General features: G+C 45.5%; 2 protein-coding genes across 2 annotated transcripts in view; both read right to left on the reverse strand.

Moving 5' to 3' along the window:
* The window catches only part of pdia8 (protein disulfide isomerase family A, member 8), a gene marked incomplete at both ends in the record, with an annotated part of 22681 nt that extends 19133 nt beyond the window's left edge, over positions 1-3548 (reverse strand). The window contains 2 exons of the mRNA XM_084459322.1: positions 2668-2829; positions 3499-3548. Coding sequence (XP_084315448.1) covers positions 2668-2829; positions 3499-3548 — 212 coding nt within the window. The remainder of the gene's footprint in view (positions 1-2667; positions 2830-3498) is intronic.
* gon4la (gon-4 like a) overlaps positions 3188-22218 on the reverse strand; it is a gene marked incomplete at its 5' end in the record, with an annotated part of 42514 nt that continues 23483 nt past the window's right edge. The window contains 9 exons of the mRNA XM_084459325.1: positions 3188-3678; positions 4299-4401; positions 4509-4825; positions 4938-5081; positions 5292-5489; positions 11642-11836; positions 13698-14411; positions 17768-17884; positions 20368-20518. Coding sequence (XP_084315451.1) covers positions 3556-3678; positions 4299-4401; positions 4509-4825; positions 4938-5081; positions 5292-5489; positions 11642-11836; positions 13698-14411; positions 17768-17884; positions 20368-20518 — 2062 coding nt within the window. The 3' untranslated portion in view covers positions 3188-3555. The remainder of the gene's footprint in view (positions 3679-4298; positions 4402-4508; positions 4826-4937; positions 5082-5291; positions 5490-11641; positions 11837-13697; positions 14412-17767; positions 17885-20367; positions 20519-22218) is intronic.

Consider the following 22218-nt stretch of genomic DNA (forward strand, 5'->3'; position numbering starts at 1 on the left):
GAGTAGAAGAGATGAAGAAACTGCTGCGGAGCCTGAGGTAACGTGGGCTTGCTGGCTAGGATAACTAGCAATAGATGCCAAGTCAATAGACAAACATATTGCGTATGAATAATTATTATTCATAAGCTTTTGTCAAAAAAATAAAGTGTATTAACTAACAGTGAAATGTTTATTTACAACAGGAGAGACGGCTTCTCCAGGCAGGAGCCTCGACCAGCAGCCTCGGAGCCAGTGGCGGGAGAGGGACAGAGAGAGAGAGGGACAGAGAGAGAGAGAGGGACAGAGAGGGAGAGAGGGACAGAGAGGGAGAGAGAGAGAGAGAGAGAGGGAGACAGGGGCCCTTTAATAATACCAAGTTCGGACTTGGGTCCTTTTGAATTGGAACAGTACTTGGGCTCCGACTGATGACGTTTCACAAGTTCACAAGGACACAAGTACAGACAAGTACGCGTATTGGAAAAGGGACAGGGACTGACTCTGACTCTCAGGCAGGAGAGCTTCCTCTCCAGCCAGCAGTCTCTCAGAGAGGGACAGAGAGAGAGAGGGACAGAGAGAGAGGGACCAGCACCCAGCAGTCTCTCAGAGAGGGACAGAGAGAGAGAGGGACCAGCAGCCAGCAGTCTCTCAGAGAGGGACAGAGAGAGAGGGACCAGCAGCCAGCAGTCTCTCAGAGAGGGACAGAGAGAGAGGGACCAGCAGCCAGCAGTCTCTCAGAGAGGGACAGAGAGAGAGGGACCAGCACCCAGCAGTCTCTCAGAGAGGGACAGAGAGAGAGAGGGACAGAGAGAGAGGGACCAGCAGCCAGCAGTCTCTCAGAGAGGGACAGAGAGAGAGAGGGACATGACTCTCAGATGGCAGGAGGGCAGGTAGAGGCTAGCCTGGTATGACCATCCCCATCTAGCGAGCTCACTGCTTCGCTCCGCAATATCGGTCTGGCCTTCGCCCCATAGAGAGCGATTATGTGGGCGGGGCTACTTGCCTTGACAGACAAACACCTTCAGCCAATCAGCGTTCAGCAAACTTTTGCCAAATCCAGTCGGAAGAACGGCAAAAACATCTTTCCCACTGAGAAACTCCGCTAGTGCATACTCTTGTTCTTGTTTAAGCGTTGTGATTAAGTCTATTTCTGCAATAACTGCACTTATAGCTGCGTTTATTCTTCTAACGTTAACGTTTGCTTCGGGAGCCGCCATGTTTGTTTAGCGAGCGGCAGGGACACAAACCAATCAGGGGCTGCTTTCCACTGTGGGGCGGGACAGCAGTTAAAACGCAGTCCCTGATTGGCCCGGTATGGTCTGGATTTTGGCATAATTGCTCTAGAGGAGGCGAAGGCCAGACCGTTCTGCGTTAGTGAAACAGAATGTGAGCTGGTGAGAACGGGATGGTCGTACCAGGCTAGGTAGAGGGAGCAGGGCAGGTAGCTCCCTCACTCATCATTCTCTCTCTCTCTCTCTCTCTCTCTCTCTCTCACACACACACACACACACACACACACACACACACACACACACACTCTCACTCTGTTAGTGTCAGAGGCTCATTAGATAGTGGGAGAGAGGGTGGGAGATATATTAGACCAGTGAGATGTCCAGGCCCTCTGCCCTGGTGTGTGGCAGCTGTTAGTGTCAGAGGGGAAGTCTTGTTCAGACTGCTTGATGGTCATCTCTGAGGGATCTCTATTAGATGATGGTCATCTCTGAGGGATCTCTATTAGATGATGGTCATCTCTGAGGGATCTCTATTAGATGATGGTCATCTCTGAGGGATCTCTATTAGATGATGGTCATCTCTGAGGGATCTCTATTAGATGATGGTCATCTCTGAGGGATCTCTATTAGATGATGGTCATCTCTGAGGGATCTCTATTAGATGATGGTTATCTGGCTCTTTTTCAGCTCCACTGGCACATTTTCCCCCCAGATTTTCTTTTTCAGAACTGATATTTTTTAAGGGCTTATGTCCGCAGTATGTTGCATTAAATAGTCTTTTGTACAGTAGATGGAAATGTGGCACATTGAGTTATTTGTCAGGGTGTTACCTGTATTCTCATTTAAAAAGACTGGGCTAATATTGATTATTATGTATTAAAGTCCTGTCTCGTTTACCATGATTTTGTGTATGACTACTTCTTTGCCATCCCCTTTCATAACCAAATGTGTTCCGATGATTAAATTGCTGTGGATTTTGCTCTCAAAGTGTGCCAAATTGATGCATTTAAATTAACAATGTTAAAAATTCTCCCGGGGGGGCCGGACCCCCCTAGAGGATCCAGGTCCACCCCCATAGCTGCCCACAGTCCTGTGCGAAACACTGACTACATAACAAAACGTATACGTAGAATGACGACTGATCGATCCGTGAGAATAGACTCGCTGATCAGTACTGGACAGCAGCAGCCCTGTTCTCACAAAGATCCGTGGCCACAGAGCATAGAAGGTACATTAAAAAGGTACATTAAAAAGGTGCATTTAGATTCAGCTGATTAAGACATGCGGAGGGATATCCCGTCTAGCGGAGCATCTCCAGGAGGGAGGGAGAGAGAGAGAGAGAGAGAGAGAGAGAGAGAGAGAGAGAGATGCGAGCTATCACAACAGAGGTATCTGAATGACATGCATGCAGCTCACTAGGACAATAAGCTAAGACAATCTTATCTTATCTCTTTCTCACCACGGGGCGTAGAACTGGACCAGCATGGTCTCGTGCTCCCCCGCCAGGTAGTGGAAGTCCTCGTCCGCGAGCTCGAGCACGTCCCCCCTCGAGACCACCGCCCCGGCGAGCACGGACACGGAGAGAGCGAGGGAGAGACCCCACGACCAGGCCATGGTCTCACTAGAGACAGAGAGATATCTACACGAATGTTGCTCAGATAGATGTGAATGACAGCCCCCCCGCCGGCGCCGTGGATGATAGAACTGAGAGACTCACCGAGTAGGCGGGACATCAACAGAACATGCCGGAAAGCGCCCGTGTGATTGGTCCAGAGAGACCGACATTGATGCGATGTAACGGTTTCATTGGTCCACTTGAATGTCAATCACACCCGAGAACGTGAGCTCGCGAGATCAGGATGGTCTCACGAGGCGGTGGTGTCCGAGTCCAGTGATTCATTTAAAAGACTTGAATCTCAGTTTATGAGTATAAAAAATCGAGTTATTTTTTATTCCAACAATTACCAGTAACACTGCACGCATGTCATATCAAACCTCTTAAGCACATCACTAAATAATATACTGTACTGATAATCAAAGTGCAAGCTTGTACAAAATTCACATTGCTGTATTCATACTACAATGATGTGCAACCTTCGATTTCGATGATGTGCAACTTCCTAGAAGAAACAAGAATAAATGAAATGTGTCCATCCATTTTGAAGGCAGGTATCCGATCACTCTGCTAGCTCCAAACTGACTCTCTGAAGAGAGACGCCCTCATATCCAGAACATGGACTGGACTCCTCAAGTCTCTGTCTGTCTCGGCCAGACTGTCAGTCCAGCTGACCTGGTTCTGGCTCCAGTAGAGCCCTGGTACTTCTTCCTCTGGTGTTCCATGTCTTCCTCAATCTGGGTCTGGCTCTTTGATTGGCTGTTCAGCTTCCTTCACTTCCCCCTCCTGGCCTGAGCGCGCTGATTGGGCGGCTGAGCGGAAGAGTCTCATCAGGTCCTGGAAACGTTCGCTCACCTGGACAAGACACAGGGGCATTATGGGTAAACGGAAGCATACAGAAGGAGAAAGGTATGAGGTTTGAACACCACATAATGTGCAGAGTCCAGTTCTTATGTTGCTGTTAGTAATGTATTTTATTATAGTTCAAAATCAGCTGAACGAGAGGTAAAAGTCAGACTGGAGTTCTGGAGCCTAGTGGCCCATAGGGAAGGAGCCTATCTCCTGGTTCCTTAGCAGGAGAAAGATTGATGCACAAGTCCACCCCTGGACATGACTGGATAAAATGGCGGAAATCCCGAGTTCAGGTGACGTATTTGATGACGACTTTGACGTTGAACCCGGGAATCCTGACGTTTCTGATACAAATGGAACGTAGCATTACCCACAATCCTACCCTGATGCTGAGCGCCAGGGAGGCATTGGGTACCATTTTTTATAGTGTTTGATATGACTCAGCCGGGGATCGAACCCACAACCTCCCGCTCTCAGGGCGCAGACTGGACAGTAAAGCCATAGGATTCATGTGCTCTATTTTATAAACATGCGTTGTCATAACTACAACCAGCAACAATTTGCTGCCTCAAATCCACCCAATCCAAAACAAGACGGGCTGATACTCTGTCTCCCCCTCTCACCTCATTGGCTGTCTTGTTGCCGAGTCGGGCAGAGACTGCCTTAAATGTCCTCTGATTGGCCCCACTCTGCTGGCAGGCAGTCAGGATAGTGCGATCTGCTTCCCTGTCAGAAACCACAAACGCAAGCTTGTATGTGGAGAGCTGATCTTACTATTATGTGAATCCCAACACTGACTGTTAGAAGACTGTGCTAAAGACTGTGGGACTGACCTGGTCCACAGAACCACCTTCTCTCCAGTGGGAGTGAGAGAGATGTTTTTGGCGCAGACCGGTCGATCTGAGGCCGTGGAACCTCCCTCCGTCTGCTCTAGACTCTCTGCCCTCCGTTTATCTTTCCTGGGTCTGGAACCCCGGCTTCGCTGTCCTCTTTGTGATGCATTGTGGGGAGTGGAGTTTTCCGCGTTGTCCTCCTCGGCCTCGACGGGACCTTGAGACGAGGACTGCGAGTGGAGCTCGTTGAAAAATACCCAGAATTCCCCTTGCAGGTGGGCGTGGTCTCTGAGAAGGTGTGCAATCTGAGCCTTCATCTAGAAGACAGAGAGAGAGAGAGAGAGAGAGAGAGAAAGATCAGGAATGTAATAATCATCATACAAAAAGCAGCAAGTCTCAAATTCTAGAACAGTCTAGGGACTAGTGTACCTGCTTGATGCCGGCTGGGCAGTGGGCGGGGCCTCCTTGTAGAATGCTCACTATGTCATGGTAGTGGGAGGAGTCTTCACCAAAGCTCATCTCCAGTTGCCGTAGAAACCGGCGACTGCGCTCAAACGCCTGCTGCTCTGCAAGCTGCCATGAGAGAGGGAAGGAAGGAAGGAAGGAAGGAAGGAGGGAATGAAGGAAGGAAGGAAGACAGAAGATGCACAGTAAATTAAGACAGTCACACACAGATCTACCAGACTGCGATATGTCTTCAATTACAATTTGACGGATGAATAATAATATTGTCATTTCTCCCGCTGTGTCTGGCCAGTGTTGGGCTCTGTCCCGCGGGCGTACCAGTCCGCACTCCGAGGCCTGCTCCGGGTGGAGGAAGGCGGCGAAGTCTCGGAGCAGGTGGGGCCACGCCTGCAGGACGGGCCTGAGTCTGGTGAACAGCTCCACCGCCGTCCGCTGCGCTCCGGCCTGCTCGAACTCCGACACCGCCACCAGGAAGTCCCTCAGCCTCTCTGGAGCCTGCTGGAGACACTCCCCCACCTGGGGGGAGGAGAGGGAGGGAGTCTGGGTGAGACACACACCTGTCCAGGGACTGCAAGGCTGGGCTGGGATCAAATAACTAGGTTAACTAGGCTATGCTAAGCTAAGCTAAGCTAAAACAAGTACAAAGTGAACCTGCCGTCCCACATCCATGATGCACCTCCTCATTATGTACAGTTGTTGAATGAAACCGGTGGTCGTTGATCTGGCGCCATGAAGAACAAAACCATGCAATAAAAGGGTATGAAAATCCACTGTTTATCGTAGTGACAATGTTGCTATTAACCGAAGCATATTCACTTCTAGGTCCACTTCAGGCTCCTGTCATCGATCATTGGAAGTATCTAGAAGGAGCATGTCTGCGCATGCAGCCACCCAAGGGCTTCCTAGGGGAGGAACCGCCCACCAAGGGCTTCCTAGGGGAGGAACCGCCCACCAAGGGCTTCCTAGGGGAGGAACCGCCCACCAAGGGCTTCCTAGGGGAGGAACAGCCCACCAAGGGTTCCTAGGGGAGGAGCCGTCGCATGCAGCCCCCCAAGGGCTTCCTAGGGGAGGAACCGCCCACCAAGGGCTTCCTAGGGGAGGAACCGCCCACCAAGGGTTCCTAGGGGAGGAGCCGTCGCATGCAGCCCCCCAAGGGCTTCCTAGGGGAGGAACCGCCCCCCAAGGGCTTCCTAGGGGAGGAACCGCCCCCCAAGGGCTTCCTAGGGGAGGAACCGTCGCATGCAGCCCCCCAAGGGCTTCCTAGGGGAGGAACCGCCCACCAAGGGCTTCCTAGGGGAGGAACCCTGAAGACCTCTGGGGCTTAGCCCAGGCGTTCACATGGTAACGGACAAATGCAGCATCAAGCAACGATGCACTCTGCAATGAACAGATACTGGATGAGGTACTTCAAATAATACAACAGAACACACGACTCATGATCTGTCCACAGTGAGAAACTGCTTAAATAACCCCACAGTTACCCATATACACCATGACGCTCTGTTCATACACACTCTCTGTGTCTCTCTTCTCTGTCTCTCTCCTGTTGCTGTCTCTCCATCAGGTCCTGGGGCCTCATTTATAAATGTTGTTTAAGTACAAAAGCGTGCGTAACCCATGCTGAGCAACTTTCTACGCAACTTTCGGTATTTATAAAAAACGCGCTTAATGATCGATAAGTTGGCGGAAGGTGTGCGTAACTCTACGCACACTTCGACCCTCCCGTAACTACGATTAGCACGTTTCTGGAGAAAGGGGAAAACGCGACTCCGATGGCAGAGAGATGAAACTCCGAAAAGTCTGCGAAACGCATGACATTGAATAATAAATACATCGGTCGCTGCAAGAAACCCTCCAATGTGTCACACAGTTTAAACAGAATCAATCGCCACCGTAGCCTAATCACGAAATAATGTCTGCATTGCTTTGGATGTATCTGTGAATTGACTCATTTGTGTCATAATATAATGTTATGTTGTAGGCCTATATTAATTTATAGGCTATTCCGTGAAGCATCACAGGCAGTAGCCTATGAATAAAAGCCACATTACGTTGATAACACAACACGACACGAGCCTATAGGCTTATCATAGTAATGATTACGTATGTCGATAGCCTACAACTATAAGGCCTATACCGCACCAAACAAATGTTGCATTCGGCGTTGAAGTATATTTATTCAGTTAATCATTTATTTAGTTAATTATTCATATGTTTCATTATCCACCTATTCAATCGTTAATGTATTTATGTATTTATAGCCCATATTTGATTTGGCTTTTATGTAAACCCGAATGACCACTGAGGCAAGCCGCAATTACAATGATGTTGAGCGGTGAATGGAAATGTCCTACTTGAGGCAACTGTAGGCTACATTAGGCTATATTGTACATCATCATATATCCTCATATTGTCTTATGATTGTCATGTAGCAGGCATGCGAGGAATGTGGGCCTAAACGCATGTCATCCCAATGCTCACATGCCGCTTTGGTAGAATTAGCTGTGCGCAAAACAGCGCATGGAGGTGATGCGTCTCCAAGTTGTAAGAACACAAGGGAGCAAGTTAGATTATTAATTTGCCGAATCGTCATGTGTGTAGCTATAATTACGCTTTATAGAATCACATGAAACTCATGCATGGACCCCATATATTTACAAGACCTCGATACAGGCACTGATATAGCTGGTTTATAGTAGGCCATGACGCACGGGGCCTTGGATATGCCGGGACTTGGACCAGATGTTCTAATATGTGCTTGGCTATCCCGCAACATCCATTAGAACACGCAGCTTCTATATGCCTACAGAATGTTTTGAGAAAGTATGTGAAATGCATGATATCCCGGAAAATACACAAATTGGATGCTGCAAAGAACCCTCAGATCTGTCGTACAGTTAAATTGGGGATACTTGCCTTAAGTAGTCACTATAGGCCTACATGTTTGCATTGTTATGGATGTCATTGTAAATTGACCCGTTTATACGTTGATAAGTTAGGCCTTTTATTCATGGGCCACCCTGTGAAGCATTAGGCTACGTGCAATATAAATCCAAACCCCATTACCCATGCAACAACACTATAGGCATGATTATCAGTTTGGATATAAGCAGCCACCTAATAAGGCCTACCACACTAAACGAATGCCAATATAGCCTGCATGATAGATAATTCATTATAATCTAAATGGGACCACTCAGGCCTAACAGCTCTTATCAGAACATTAAGAACCTTTTGGCGCATCTCTGCCTCATTGACCAATACCTCCACCTCGCATCAGTAAAATGTCTCTTTCTCTTTCTGCCTTTTGCACTCGGCTCCATTCTCGTTGCATATGTATTACGGGGCGTATCAATGACCATTTATAGACAATTGTGGGCGTTAATTGGGGTGTGATCAGAACGCGCGTTCACGTGCGCCAAGTGTTGATTGTGATTTATAAAGGGCAGCTGGCGTAGGCGTGCCTGAGTGAACATGGGTTGTGATATGCAGCGTTTTATAAATCAGACTTTTTTTGTGCGTATGTTTTTGTATTTACTTAGCTAAGCAAACTTAGTTACGTGGATTCTACGCAACGTTTATAAATGAGGCCCCTGGTCTTCATCCCTTCCTCCGCTCTGTCAATTTTCAGCTCGCTCTCTGCCTCCCTCTGCTGTCCATATAGTGTTACTGCCGCCATATATGCTGAATATGTTCTACACTGTCTAAACAAGACGACCCACCAGCAGAGCTACTAAACCCCTCAAGCTCTGAACTCTGTGGAATGAGAAAGTATCCCTGGCTTCCTAGAACAGACTATACTTCTACTGAGACACTGAGCATAGCTGTTGTTTTTTATGTACAAAGCTAAATGTACTTGGCAATAAGATAAAATGATTTGTGGCGAGCGCCCCTCTGTTACACGTGTGAAGGACGCGCACACAGAGAGACACAGAGAGACACACAGAGACACACAGAGAGACACAGAGAGACACAGAGAGACACACAGAGAGACACACAGAGAGACACAGAGAGAGACACAGAGAGAGAGACACAGAGCGACACACAGAGAGACACAGAGCGACACAGAGCGACACACAGAGAGAGACACACAGAGAGACACACAGAGCGACACACAGAGAGACACACAGAGACACACAGAGAGACACACAGAGACACACAGACACACAGAGAGACACAGAGCGACACACAGAGAGACACAGAGAGAGACACACAGAGAGACACACAGAGAGACACACAGAGCGACACACAGAGACACAGAGACACACACAGAGAGACACACAGAGAGACACACACAGAGAGACACACACAGAGAGACACAGAGAGACACACAGAGAGACACACAGAGAGACACACACAGAGAGACACACACAGAGACACACAGAGACAGAGAGACACACAGAGAGACACAGAGCGACACACAGAGAGACAGAGAGACACACAGAGAGACACACAGAGAGACACACAGAGAGACACACAGAGAGACACAGAGCGACACACAGAGAGACACATAGAGACACACAGAGAGACAGAGACACACAGAGAGACACACAGAGAGACACACAGAGAGACACACAGAGAGACACAGAGACACACAGAGAGACACAGAGACACACAGAGAGACACACAGAGAGACAGAGAGACACACAGAGAGACACAGAGAGACACACAGAGCGACACACAGAGAGACACACAGACACACAGAGACACACAGAGAGACACAGAGACACACAGAGAGACACACAGAGAGACACACAGAGAGACACACAGAGCGACACACAGAGAGACACACAGACACACAGAGACACACAGAGAGACACAGAGACACACACAGAGACACACAGAGAGACACACAGAGAGACACACAGAGAGACACACAGAGAGACACACAGAGACACACAGAGACACACAGAGACACACAGAGACACAGAGAGACACACAGAGACACACAGAGACACACAGAGACACACAGACACACACAGACACACACAGACACACAGAGAGACAGAGAGAGACAGAGAGAGACACACAGAGAGACACACAGAGACACACAGAGACACAGAGAGACACACAGAGAGACACACAGAGACACACAGACACACACAGACACACAGAGAGACAGAGAGAGACAGAGAGAGACACACAGAGAGACACACAGAGTGACACACAGAGAGACAGAGAGACACACAGAGACACAGAGAGACACACAGAGAGACACAGAGACACACACAGAGAGACACAGACACACAGAGAGTAGGGCTGCTCGATTATGGCAAAAATCATAATCACGATTATTTTGATTGATATTGAGATCACGATTATTAAACACGATTATTCATTGATTTTTTTTTTTTAATCAAAAGTTAACATTTTCTTAACAAATCAAATTATTGACTTTGATAACAATTAATTTATTAAATGTTGACAGTGGCTTTTCTTTTTAACAATGTTCTTTGGGAGACAAATAGTGAACCTTGACCTTGAAAATAAATTAATAAAAGTGCCAAAACTGATAAATAAAGAAGCTTCAAAGCACCGCCACCACCACAGAAGACTACCTCGGAAAAATAATTTCACTATGACAGAACGCGTCTAAATAAGTTATTTAATGGTAGCGCCGAGGCTTCAAAACCCAGCATTTGTTAAAATAGACCCTTTTGCTTAGGTAAGTGACGTTTCATGTTTATCTGACACTTGTAAATATGAGCGCCTCTCCTAACTAGGCCGACACGATTTATTTTGACGGCAAAGTGAATGGAGCAGCAAAGGACTGTTGTCTGGCATGAGAGAGAGGAATGCACTGAGAAGGGCTGCTTTGAGGGGCAGCTACGACTGCGTAGCAAATTTTACACACCGTGTCAACTTGGTCCAAATCTGTCTCCGCGAACCCATAGTGTTTCCACACCACTGACGTTGTTTTAGCTCTCTTGTCCACCTCTCGTTCTGCTGCCATAATCTTCTTCTTGTCGTGTTTTGTTCGAGAGGAGCATGCGTGCGCCTCGCTTGACAACTCGTCTCGCTTTGAAGTGTTTGTTTTGGGGCTTTGGGGGGGGGGGGGGGGGAGGGGTCAAGCACAGTATAGCTCTACAGTGTAGGGTGCACTTGATTTGAGCAAAATCGTTTTATGGCGATTATTTAGTTTTAATGATCGTTGACATCCCAAATCGTAATCTAGATTAAAATCCGATTAATCGAGCAGCCCTAACAGAGAGACACAGAGCGACACACAGAGAGACACACAGAGAGACACACAGAGAGACACACACAGAGAGACACAGAGAGACACACAGAGAGACACAGAGAGACACACACAGAGACACACACAGAGAGACACACAGAGAGACACACAGAGAGACACAGAGACACACACAGAGACACACAGAGAGACACAGAGACACACAGAGAGACACAGAGAGACACACAGAGACACACAGAGAGACACAGAGACACACAGAGAGACACAGAGAGACACAGAGACACACAGAGAGACACAGAGAGACACAGAGACACACAGAGACACACAGAGAGACACAGAGAGACACACAGAGAGACACAGAGAGACACACAGAGAGACACACAGAGAGACACAGAGCGGACGGCCGGAGGGTCAGGGGTCAAAGCAGCGTCCCGCCCCCTCTGACTGTCGGGATGTGGGTCAGTGACCTCACCCTGGTGAGATAGTCCCGGGCGAAGGACGTCTCCTTCTTCTCCCTGTGGGCGTCGCCCTCCAGCAGCTGGTCGTCCTCACCGGGGAGGGGGGGCGTGGAAGGGGGAGGGGCCAGGGGCTCCAGGGCGGGGGGCGACCCCTCGGTGAACTCTGACCGGCTTTCAGACGCCAGCCAGGACAGCTTCTCCATGGTCTCCTTCACATACACACACACCCGCATGTACACACACACACACACACACACACGCGCACGCACGCACAGACACGCACACGCAACACACATGCACACACACACACGCGCACGCAGACACGCACACGCAACACACATGCACGCATGCACACACACACACACACACACACACGCGCGCACACCTCAGTTGATGCCATATGTTTACATTACTGTACATTACAGTCTTTTAGCTGACGCTTTAATCCAAAGTGACTCACGATAATTGGATTTAATGTAGGAAGAGTCAGTGTTCTACTACTCACCAGAACTCACAATGCATCTCCTTTCTAAACAAGTGACTAAGAGCATAATCTAGTGAGTAAGAGCATAATCTAGTGAGTAAGAGCATAATCTAGTGAGTAAGAGCATAATCTAGTGAGTAAGAGCATGATCTAGTGAGTAAGAGCATAATCTAGTGAGTAAGAGCATGATCTAGTGAGTAAGAGCATAATCTAGTGAGTAAGAGCATAATCTAGTGAGTAAGAGCATAATCTAGTGAGTAAGAGCATAATCTAGTGAGTAAGAGCATAATCTAGTGAGTAAGAGCATGATCTAGTGAGTAAGAGCATGATCTAGTGAGTAAGAGCATAATCTAGTGAGTAAGAGCATAATCTAGTGAGTAAGAGCATAATCTAGTGAGTAAGAGCATAATCTAGTGAGTAAGAGCATGATCTAGTGAGTAAGAGCATAATCTAGTGAGTAAGAGCATAATCTAGTGAGTAAGAGCATAATCTAGTGAGTAAGAGCATAATCTAGTGAGTAAGAGCATGATCTAGTGAGTAAGAGCATAATCTAGTGAGTAAGAGCATAATCTAGTGAGTAAGAGCATAATCTAGTGAGTAAGAGCATGATCTAGTGAGTAAGAGCATGATCTAGTGAGTAAGAGCATGATCTAGTGAGTAAGAGCATAATCTAGTGAGTAAGAGCATAATCTAGGGAGTAAGAGCATAATCTAGTGAGTAAGAGCATAATCTAGTGAGTAAGAGCATAATCTAGTGAGTAAGAGCATAATCTAGTGAGTGAGAGCATGATCTAGTGAGTAAGAGCATAATCTAGTGAGTAAGAGCATAATCTAGTGAGTAAGAGCATAATCTAGTGAGTAAGAGCATAATCTAGTGAGTAAGAGCATAATCTAGTGAGTAAGAGCATGATCTAGTGAGTAAGAGCATAATCTAGTGAGTAAGAGCATAATCTAGTGAGTAAGAGCATAATCTAGTGAGTAAGAGCATAATCTAGTGAGTAAGAGCATAATCTAGTGAGTAAGAGCATAATCTAGTGAGTAAGAGCATAATCTAGTGAGTAAGAGCATAATCTAGTGAGTAAGAGCATGATCTAGTGAGTAAGAGCATAATCTAGTGAGTAAGAGCATAATCTAGTGAGTAAGAGCATGATCTAGTGAGTAAGAGCATAATCTAGTGACTAAGAGCATAATCTAGTGAGTAAGAGCATAATCTAGTGAGTAAGAGCATAATCTAGTGAGTAAGAGCATAATCTAGTGAGTAAGAGCATAATCTAGTGAGTAAGAGCATGATCTAGTGAGTAAGAGCATAATCTAGTGAGTAAGAGCATAATCTAGTGAGTAAGAGCATAATCTAGTGAGTAAGAGCATAATCTAGTGAGTAAGAGCATAATCTAGTGAGTAAGAGCATAATCTAGTGAGTAAGAGCATACTCTAGTGAGTAAGAGCATAATCTAGTGAGTAAGAGCATAATCTAGTTCTGAAGGCAAAGTGCAAGAATAGCAAACTAAAATACAATAGGTGCTTAAGATATGTGTCTTAAAAACACATCTTATTGGTCAGTTTCTGGTCACAGACGCACGCCCTCACCTGCAGCTCCGGCACTGACAACGTTGACTCATGCGAGGCCGGTGACATCACTTCCTGTTCCTCCCTCCCTCGGCCTCCGGCGGCGGACGGCCCAGGTGTCAGCGTTACCTCCTGACCGCTCTGTGACCCCTCCTCCTCCGTGGGGTCACCGGGGTCATCGCTGCTGGCAGGACTGGCGGAGGTTTCCGACAGGGCCAGGAGGAACATCCTGGAATCACCACCACACTCCTCCTCCTCCTCCTCCTCCTCCTCTCGCTCCTTCTCTCTGCACTCCTCCTCCTCCCACTCCTCCTTCAGCACCGTGACCGTGACCCAGTCCTCCTCCAGCGGAGCGGTCGGGGGCGGAGCCTCCCTGGGAGACCCCCTGGAGCGATATGGGAGGAGCCTGGGCAGCCTGCGCAGGCCGGCGAACGTGCCAACCTTCTGAGTGACGAGGTCCTTAGCCAACGGGGCGGCGGGGGGGGCGGGGCCGTGGAGGACGCCCTGCGTGACATTCTGGGCGGGCCTGGAGGAGGGGGGGCGGGGGGGCAGCAGCCTGAACCCGTAGGGTTTGAGGGTGAGGCGGTCGGGCAGCGTCGGCGGGTAGCGGGTCCCGGGGGGGTAGTGGTACTGCTTATCGCACGCCGGGTGCCGCTTACGACGGCGGGGCCGACCGGGAGACTGGGACGAGGCGTTGAGCTCCCGCACCGCTGGGTAGATGACTGACAGGCTCCTCTGTGGACAGACAACAGCCCGGGAGGCTAGAATACACTGCTGCTGCTGCTGTTGTTTTTTTAAAGACATTTGATTGTTTTGTATAACTGCCTTTTTCAAACTATTCCTAAAACTGATGTTTTCAATGTTCAGCATGTGGAATCTTGCGTAAAGACTAGGGGTGTAACGGTTCGGTTCGTACGTCTCGGTTCGGTTCAGGAGCGGCGCGCCTGCACTACTCTGATCCCTTTTCTATTCTTTAAAAATGATCTTGAATCAATCTTTTTAATATCATTTTATTTACAAACAGCAATACCTTTCAGGCTGCATCACTGCCCCCCCCCCCCCCCCCAAAAAGAAAACAACAACATAACAAAACAACAATGTTGACCAGTGGAATAGCCTACAATGCTGTGTCATTAACTTTGCTGTTTCTTTTTCTTTTAAGTGTTTCCCCCTCATTCATACCCCATTTACCCCACTTCACTCAACCTGCATATTTTTGGCCAGAAAAATTTCAACACCTGCTGGCAGTGACGATGTCCCCAGCAGTAGAAAATGAAATAAAAACGAATAGCCTAGCCTTCTTAAAAATATGTTTTTGAATCACTTATTTAAAACGAATTAAATGCAATAAAAATTGAAACTAAATAAATTAAAATCTTTACTAAAAAATAAATCTGCCTTTTTTCCCACAGAGATATAGGCCTAGACTGTGTGCAAACGTGCGTGTACAAACGAGCGTGTACAAACGAGCGCGTGCTGTGTGCAGCTTCAGAGTTTCATTTCTCTCATTGCAAGGACTATAGACTACATTGGAACCTCCGTGATATAGAAATGATTCCCTCAGCCTACCTGTGTTTCATTACGGTGTATTAGGCTAAGGCAAACTAACAGAATTGCCGAACTGAGGGGAGGGGGGGGCGCGCACACACACACACACACACACACGCCTGCGATGCGAGGAGACTTGTTTTCACAGTGACAGAAGCGATGGCAGAGAGAGTGAAAGGTTCAAAGCGTGGCGCTATTTCACAAGAGTCAATTAAGAAACAGCCCATTGTCACAACTGTGACAAATATTTTGCGTCAGTCTACTGAAAGAGATCTGCTCGAATGATCTGTCGGGTCGCTCAGCACACGACTGAACCGTACAGAAAGCCCCGTACCGTACGGTACGAATACATGGACCGTTACACCCCTAGTAAACACATGGACCGTTACACCCCTAGTAAACACATGTACCGTTACACCCCTAGTAAACACATGGACCGTTACACCCCTAGTAAACACATGTACCGTTACACCCCTAGTAAACACATGGACCGTTACACCCCTAGTAAACACATGGACCGTTACACCCCTAGTAAACACATGGACCGTTACACCCCTAGTAAACACATGTACCGTTACACCCCTAGTAAACACATGGACCGTTACACCCCTAGTAAACACATGGACCGTTACACCCCTAGTAAACACATGGACCGTTACACCCCTAGTAAACACATGTACCGTTACACCCCTAGTAAACACATGGACCGTTACACCCCTAGTAAACACATGGACCGTTACACCCCTAGTAAACACATGGACCGTTACACCCCTAGTAAACACATGGACCGTTACACCCCTAGTAAATACATGTACCGTTACACCCCTAGTAAATACATGGACCGTTACACCCCTAGTAAACACATGGACCGTTACACCCCTAGTAAACACATGGACCGTTACACCCCTAGTAAATACATGTACCGTTACACCCCTAGTAAACACATGGACCGTTACACCCCTAGTAAACACATGGACCGTTACACCCCTAGTAAACACATGTACCGTTACACCCCTAGTAAACACATGTACCGTTACACCCCTAGTAAATACATGGACCGTTACACCCCTAGTAAACACATGGACCGTTACACCCCTAGTAAAGACGAGACAGGACTTCTGAACTAGCGTCTAGTCTCCTCTTCACGTTCCATATGACATAGAAACCTCTCTATCATAGAAACCTCTCTATCATAGAAACCTCTCTATCATAGAAACCTCTCTATCATAGAAACCTCTCTATCATAGAAACCTCTCTATCATAGAAACCTCTCTATCATAGAAACCTCTCTATCATAGAAACCTCTCTATCATAGAAACCTCTCTATCAGAGAAACCTCTCTATCATAGAAACCTCTCTATCAGAGAAACCTCTCTATCAGAGAAACCTCTCGATCATAGAAACCTCTCTATCATAGAAACCTCTATCATAGAAACCTCTCTATCATAGAAACCTCTCTATCATAGAAACCTCTCTATCAGAGAAACCTCTCTATCAGAGAAACCTCTCGATCATAGAAACCTCTCTATCATAGAAACCTCTCGATCATAGAAACCTCTCTATCATAGAAACCTCTCTATCATAGAAACCTCTCTATCATAGTTACCTCTCTATCATATAAACCTCTCTATCAGAGAAACCTCTCTATCATAGAAACCTCTCTATCATAGAAACCTCTCTATCATAGAAACCTCTCTATCAGAGAAACCTCTCTATCATAGAAACCTCTCTATCATAGAAACCTCTCTATCATAGTTACCTCTCTATCATATAAACCTCTCTATCATAGAAACCTCTCGATCATAGAAACCTCTCTATCATAGAAACCTCTCTATCATAGAAACCTCTCTATCAGAGAAACCTCTCTATCATAGTTACCTCTCTATCATAGAAACCTCTCTATCATAGAAACCTCTCTATCAGAGAAACCTCTCTATCATAGAAACCTCTCTATCATAGAAACCTCTCTATCATAGAAACCTCTCTATCATAGTTACCTCTCTATCATAGAAACCTCTCTATCATAGAAACCTCTCTATCATAGTTACCTCTCTATCATAGAAACCTCTCTATCATAGTTACCTCTCTATCATAGAAACCTCTCTATCATAGAAACCTCTCTATCATAGAAACCTCTCTATCATAGAAACCTCTCTATCATAGAAACCTCTCTATCATAGAAACCTCTCTATCAGAGAAACCTCTCTATCATAGAAACCTCTCTATCATAGAAACCTCTCTATCATAGTTACCTCTCTATCATATAAACCTCTCTATCATAGAAACCTCTCGATCATAGAAACCTCTCTATCATAGAAACCTCTCTATCATAGAAACCTCTCTATCATAGAAACCTCTCTATCATAGAAACCTCTCTATCATAGAAACCTCTGGATCAGAGGACAGAACACTGCAGATGCACTACTACTGAATTACAGCAGCTGGATGGAAGTGTTCTACAGTTGCCAATACACGCATAAACAAACAAACAAACAAATGTTAATAATAATAATTATACTATTAGTAGGAGCAGTAAATGTTACCCGGAGCCAGCCTGGCATGATGTTCTCCTCTCTCTCCACTGGGGGGCGCAAGTCTCCAGGCTCCACCCTGCCACAGGCCAGGGGCATAGGCCACACCTCCTTCTGCCGATGGTAGGCCTGGAGCAGACAATACAACAACACAATGCTGTTAATTAAAAGTTCTTTTAAAAACTCATACTTTAAAAACTAGTACTTTATAGTCATCTCCTCAGCTCTACTAATCTCTACTCATTTCAATCATCTCTACGGGTCTATTCTACTGGTCTCTACTAATCTCTATTCATTGTAATCATCTCTACTCGTCTATATTCTACTGGACTCTACTAATCTCTACTCATTTCAATCATCTCCACTGGTCTATGTTCTACTGGCCTCTTCTAATCCACTCATTTTAATAATCTCTACTTGTCTATATTCTACTGGTCTCTACTAATATACTAATTTTAAGCATCTCTACTCATCAATATTCTACTGGTCTCTATTAATCTCTACTCATTTCAATCATCTCTAATGAGTCTCTACTAATCTCCACCTAACCCTACTTGTTTCCACTCATCTCTTCTAGTCTCTACTGGTCTCACCTATCTATACATGTTGATGTGGGTTCTGTAGTGGGGTTTTTGGGACAGAATGCCACCAGTTTCAGTAATCTCATTGCTGTCCATATAAAGGTGATTCTTGCTCTTGCTAGTGACTGATACCAGTGTATATTTAGATAAGCTGCCCAACGTTGTGACCTAATAGGTCATAGAAGTTGATGAAAGGTCAGAGGGGTCTCAATTGACTTGGTCAGCAAAGAGCCGTCAACAAACAGCTGTACGGTTGCTTAATCAGACATTAGATAGGTCAGTCCCCTAGTCTAATCTGGAGGTGGGATCAGGTTGATGCGGCATTATTGCGCCAGGCCACTGCGGCAGGATACTGCGGCACTATGATTTATAGCACAACACTTGTCTCTCATGAAAGGGACAACCTAGAATGACCAATCACAAGTTGGAACTGATTATTGTCCAATGGGACATGCAGGCTGGCCACACCTATAGTAAACGATATATAACTGGAGACAACTGATGTGAATGGCAGCTTTTGTTAATTGTGTTAGCTTTATTAGCTTCATTAACTTGGTAACTGTGTAGCTTTAAGCTGTTAGCTTTAGCTTAGCAAGCTAGCATGTTAGCATGCTAGCTCACACCTGTTGCCAACGTCATGCTCGTCTGCTGTCACGGTATGGTAAATTGTCTATTCCTGTTACGTAACTGTTTTGTAATAAGCTATGTGTCAAATCTATATTGGACCATGCCTAAAGCTTGGTTGCTGTATTGTGTTTTGATATGCTTATTCTCTGTTAAATAAACATCAGAAAGATTTCTCTTCTCCATATTCATTGATCAGTAATGTTTTAAACAAGGTTCCTCACATCAATGTCTTTACTTATCTCTGTTAATCACTCGTCTACTGGTTTTTGTAAGTTGCTTTGGATAAAAGTGTCTGCTAAATTACTAATGTAATGTACTAGTCTCAATAATCCTCATCATCATCATGTATTTGTATAGCACCTTTCACACAGAAATGCAGCTCAAAGTGCTTTATAACAAAGAAATGACATGCAAGTCCTTCACATGAAAACAGAGAACATGAGATGGAAGATAAAACACAATCAAAAGAAGTTAAAAATCGATGTATTTCTTCTCTACTAATCTGTATTCTTCTGTAGTATTCATTACTCTTCTCTACTCGTTGCTGCTCTATCTCAGTCTCTACTGTACCAGGTCAGTTGTTACTACTCTACTGATTTACACTGATCTCTACTGGTTTACACTGATCTCTACTGTACTGATCTCTACTGTACTGATCTCTACTGTACTGATCTCTACTGGTTTACACTGATCTCTACTGTACTGATCTCTACTGTACTGATCTCTACTGGTTTACACTGATCTCTACTGTACTGATCTCTACTGATTTACACTGATCTCTACTGGTTTACACTGATCTCTACTGTACTGATCTCTACTGTACTGATCTCTACTGGTTTACATTGATCTCTACTGTACTGATCTCTACTGATTTACACTGATCTCTACTGGTTTACACTGATCTCTACTGTACTGATCTCTACTGTACTGATCTCTACTGTACTGATCTCTACTGATTTACACTGATCTCTACTGTACTGATCTCTAATGTACTGATCTCTACTGTACTGATCTCTACTTGTTTACACTGATCTCTACTGTACTGATCTCTACTGTACTGATCTCTACTGTACTGATCTCTACTGGTTTACACTGATCTCTACTGTACTGATCTCTACTGTACTGATCTCTACTGGTTTACACTGATCTCTACTGGTTTACACTGATCTCTACTGGTTTACACTGATCTCTACTGTACTGATCTCTACTGTACTGATCTCTACTGTACTGATCTCTACTGGTTTACACTGATCTCTACTGTACTGATCTCTACTGGTTTACACTGATCTCTACTGGTTTACACTGATCTCTACTCGCCTCTACCTATTGGTCACTACACATGTGTTCTTCTAGTCTGCTGCTGTGGAGTCAGACCATAGCAGGTGAGGTGTGCCCAGCTGCTACCTTGATCAGGTTGTCTGGGTGGGAGGCCTTGGTCTTGTCCCTGATGTGTCTCTTGACCTGTTCGGGGGTCTTGGCTCGGAGGAGATACCGGCACAGGCTCTCAATGGGCTCGGGGGTTTTCTGCAGGTTCCTCAGCCCCAGAACCAACAGGCTGTCCACACACACACACACACACACACACACACACACACACACACACACACTTGAGCCCCTCCTGTCCAACTTTAAATATGGTGCATGCTCTGTACCTCATAGACTATATAGTATGGTGTATAGTGTGTTGTGTATAGTGTGTTGTATGTGTATAGTGTGTGTGTTGTGTGTGTATAGTGTGTTGTATGTGTATAGTGTGTGTGGTGTGTGTGTATAGTGTTGTATGTATAGTATTTGTGTTGTGTGTGTATAGTGTGTTGTATGTGTATAGTGTGTGTGTTGTGTGTGTATAGTGTGTTGTATGTATAGTATTTGTGTTGTGTGTGTATAGTGTGTTGTATGTGTATAGTGTGTGTGTTGTGTGTGTATAGTGTGTTGTATGTATAGTGTGTGTGTTGTGTATACTGTGTTGTATGTATAGTGTGTGTGTGTTGTGTGTGTATAGTGTGTTGTATGTATAGTGTGTGTGTTGTGTGTGTATAGTGTGTTGTATGTATAGTGTGTGTGTTGTGTGTGTATAGTGTGTTGTATGTATAGTATGTGTGTTGTGTGTGTATAGTGTGTTGTATGTATAGTGTGTGTGTGTTGTGTGTGTGTATAGTGTGTTGTATGTATAGTGTGTGTGTTGTGTGTGTATAGTGTGTTGTATGTATAGTGTGTGTGTTGTGTGTGTGTATAGTGTGTTGTATGTATAGTGTGTGTGTTGTGTGTTGTATGTATAGTGTGTGTTGTGTGTGTATAGTGTGTTGTATGTATAGTATGTGTGTTGTGTGTATAGTGTGTTGTATGTTTGCTGTACTGTATGTGTATAGTATGTTATAAGTGTGTTGTATGTGTATTGTATGTTGTGTGTGTATTGTATGTTGTATGTGTATTGTATGTGTAGTATGTGTTGTGTGTGTGTATAGTATTCTCTATGTGTGTTCTATGCGTATAGTATGTTGTATGTTCGATGGTCGATGGACACGGTCATGGCTCTTCTCTGTCCTGGCCCCGCGGTCAGGGCTCTTCTCTGTCCTGGCCCCGCAGTGGTGGAATGAGCTGCCCACTGACGTCAGGACAGCAGAGTCGCTGCCCATCTTTCACTACAGGCTCAAAACTCATCTCTTCAAGAAGTACTACAACAATCCTCCCTCCTAAGCACTTATGTATTTTATTGTATTGTATTTTAGATTGCTATTCTAGCACTTTGCCTTCAGCACTAGATTATGCTCTTAGTCACTTGTTTTAGAGAGAAGATGCACTTGTGAGTTCTGGTGAGTAGTAGCACATTGGCTTTTCCTACGTTAAATGCAATTATTGTTAGTCGCTTTGGATAAAAGCATCTGCTAAATGACTAATGTAATGTATGTGTATTGTATGTATAGTGTGTCGTAATTATAGTGTGTTGTATGTGTGTTGTATATGTATAGTGTGCTGTATGTGTGTTGCATGTGTGTTGCATGTGTGTTGCATGTGTGTTGTATGTGTATAGTGTGTTGTATGTGTATAGTGTGTTGTGTATAGTGTGTTGTGTATAGTGTGTTGTATGTGTATAGTGTGTTGTATGTGTATAGTGTGTTGTATGTGTGTTGTATGTGTATAGTGTGTTGTATGTGTGTTGTATGTGTGTTGTGTGTATAGTGTGTTGTATGTGTATAGTGTGTTGTATGTGTGTTGTGTGTATAGTGTGTTGTATGTGTATAGTGTGTTGTATGT

The sequence above is a fragment of the Borostomias antarcticus genome (assembly GCF_949987555.1).
Source record: "Borostomias antarcticus genome assembly, chromosome: 27".
Classification (NCBI taxonomy): Eukaryota; Metazoa; Chordata; class Actinopteri; order Stomiiformes; family Stomiidae; genus Borostomias; species Borostomias antarcticus.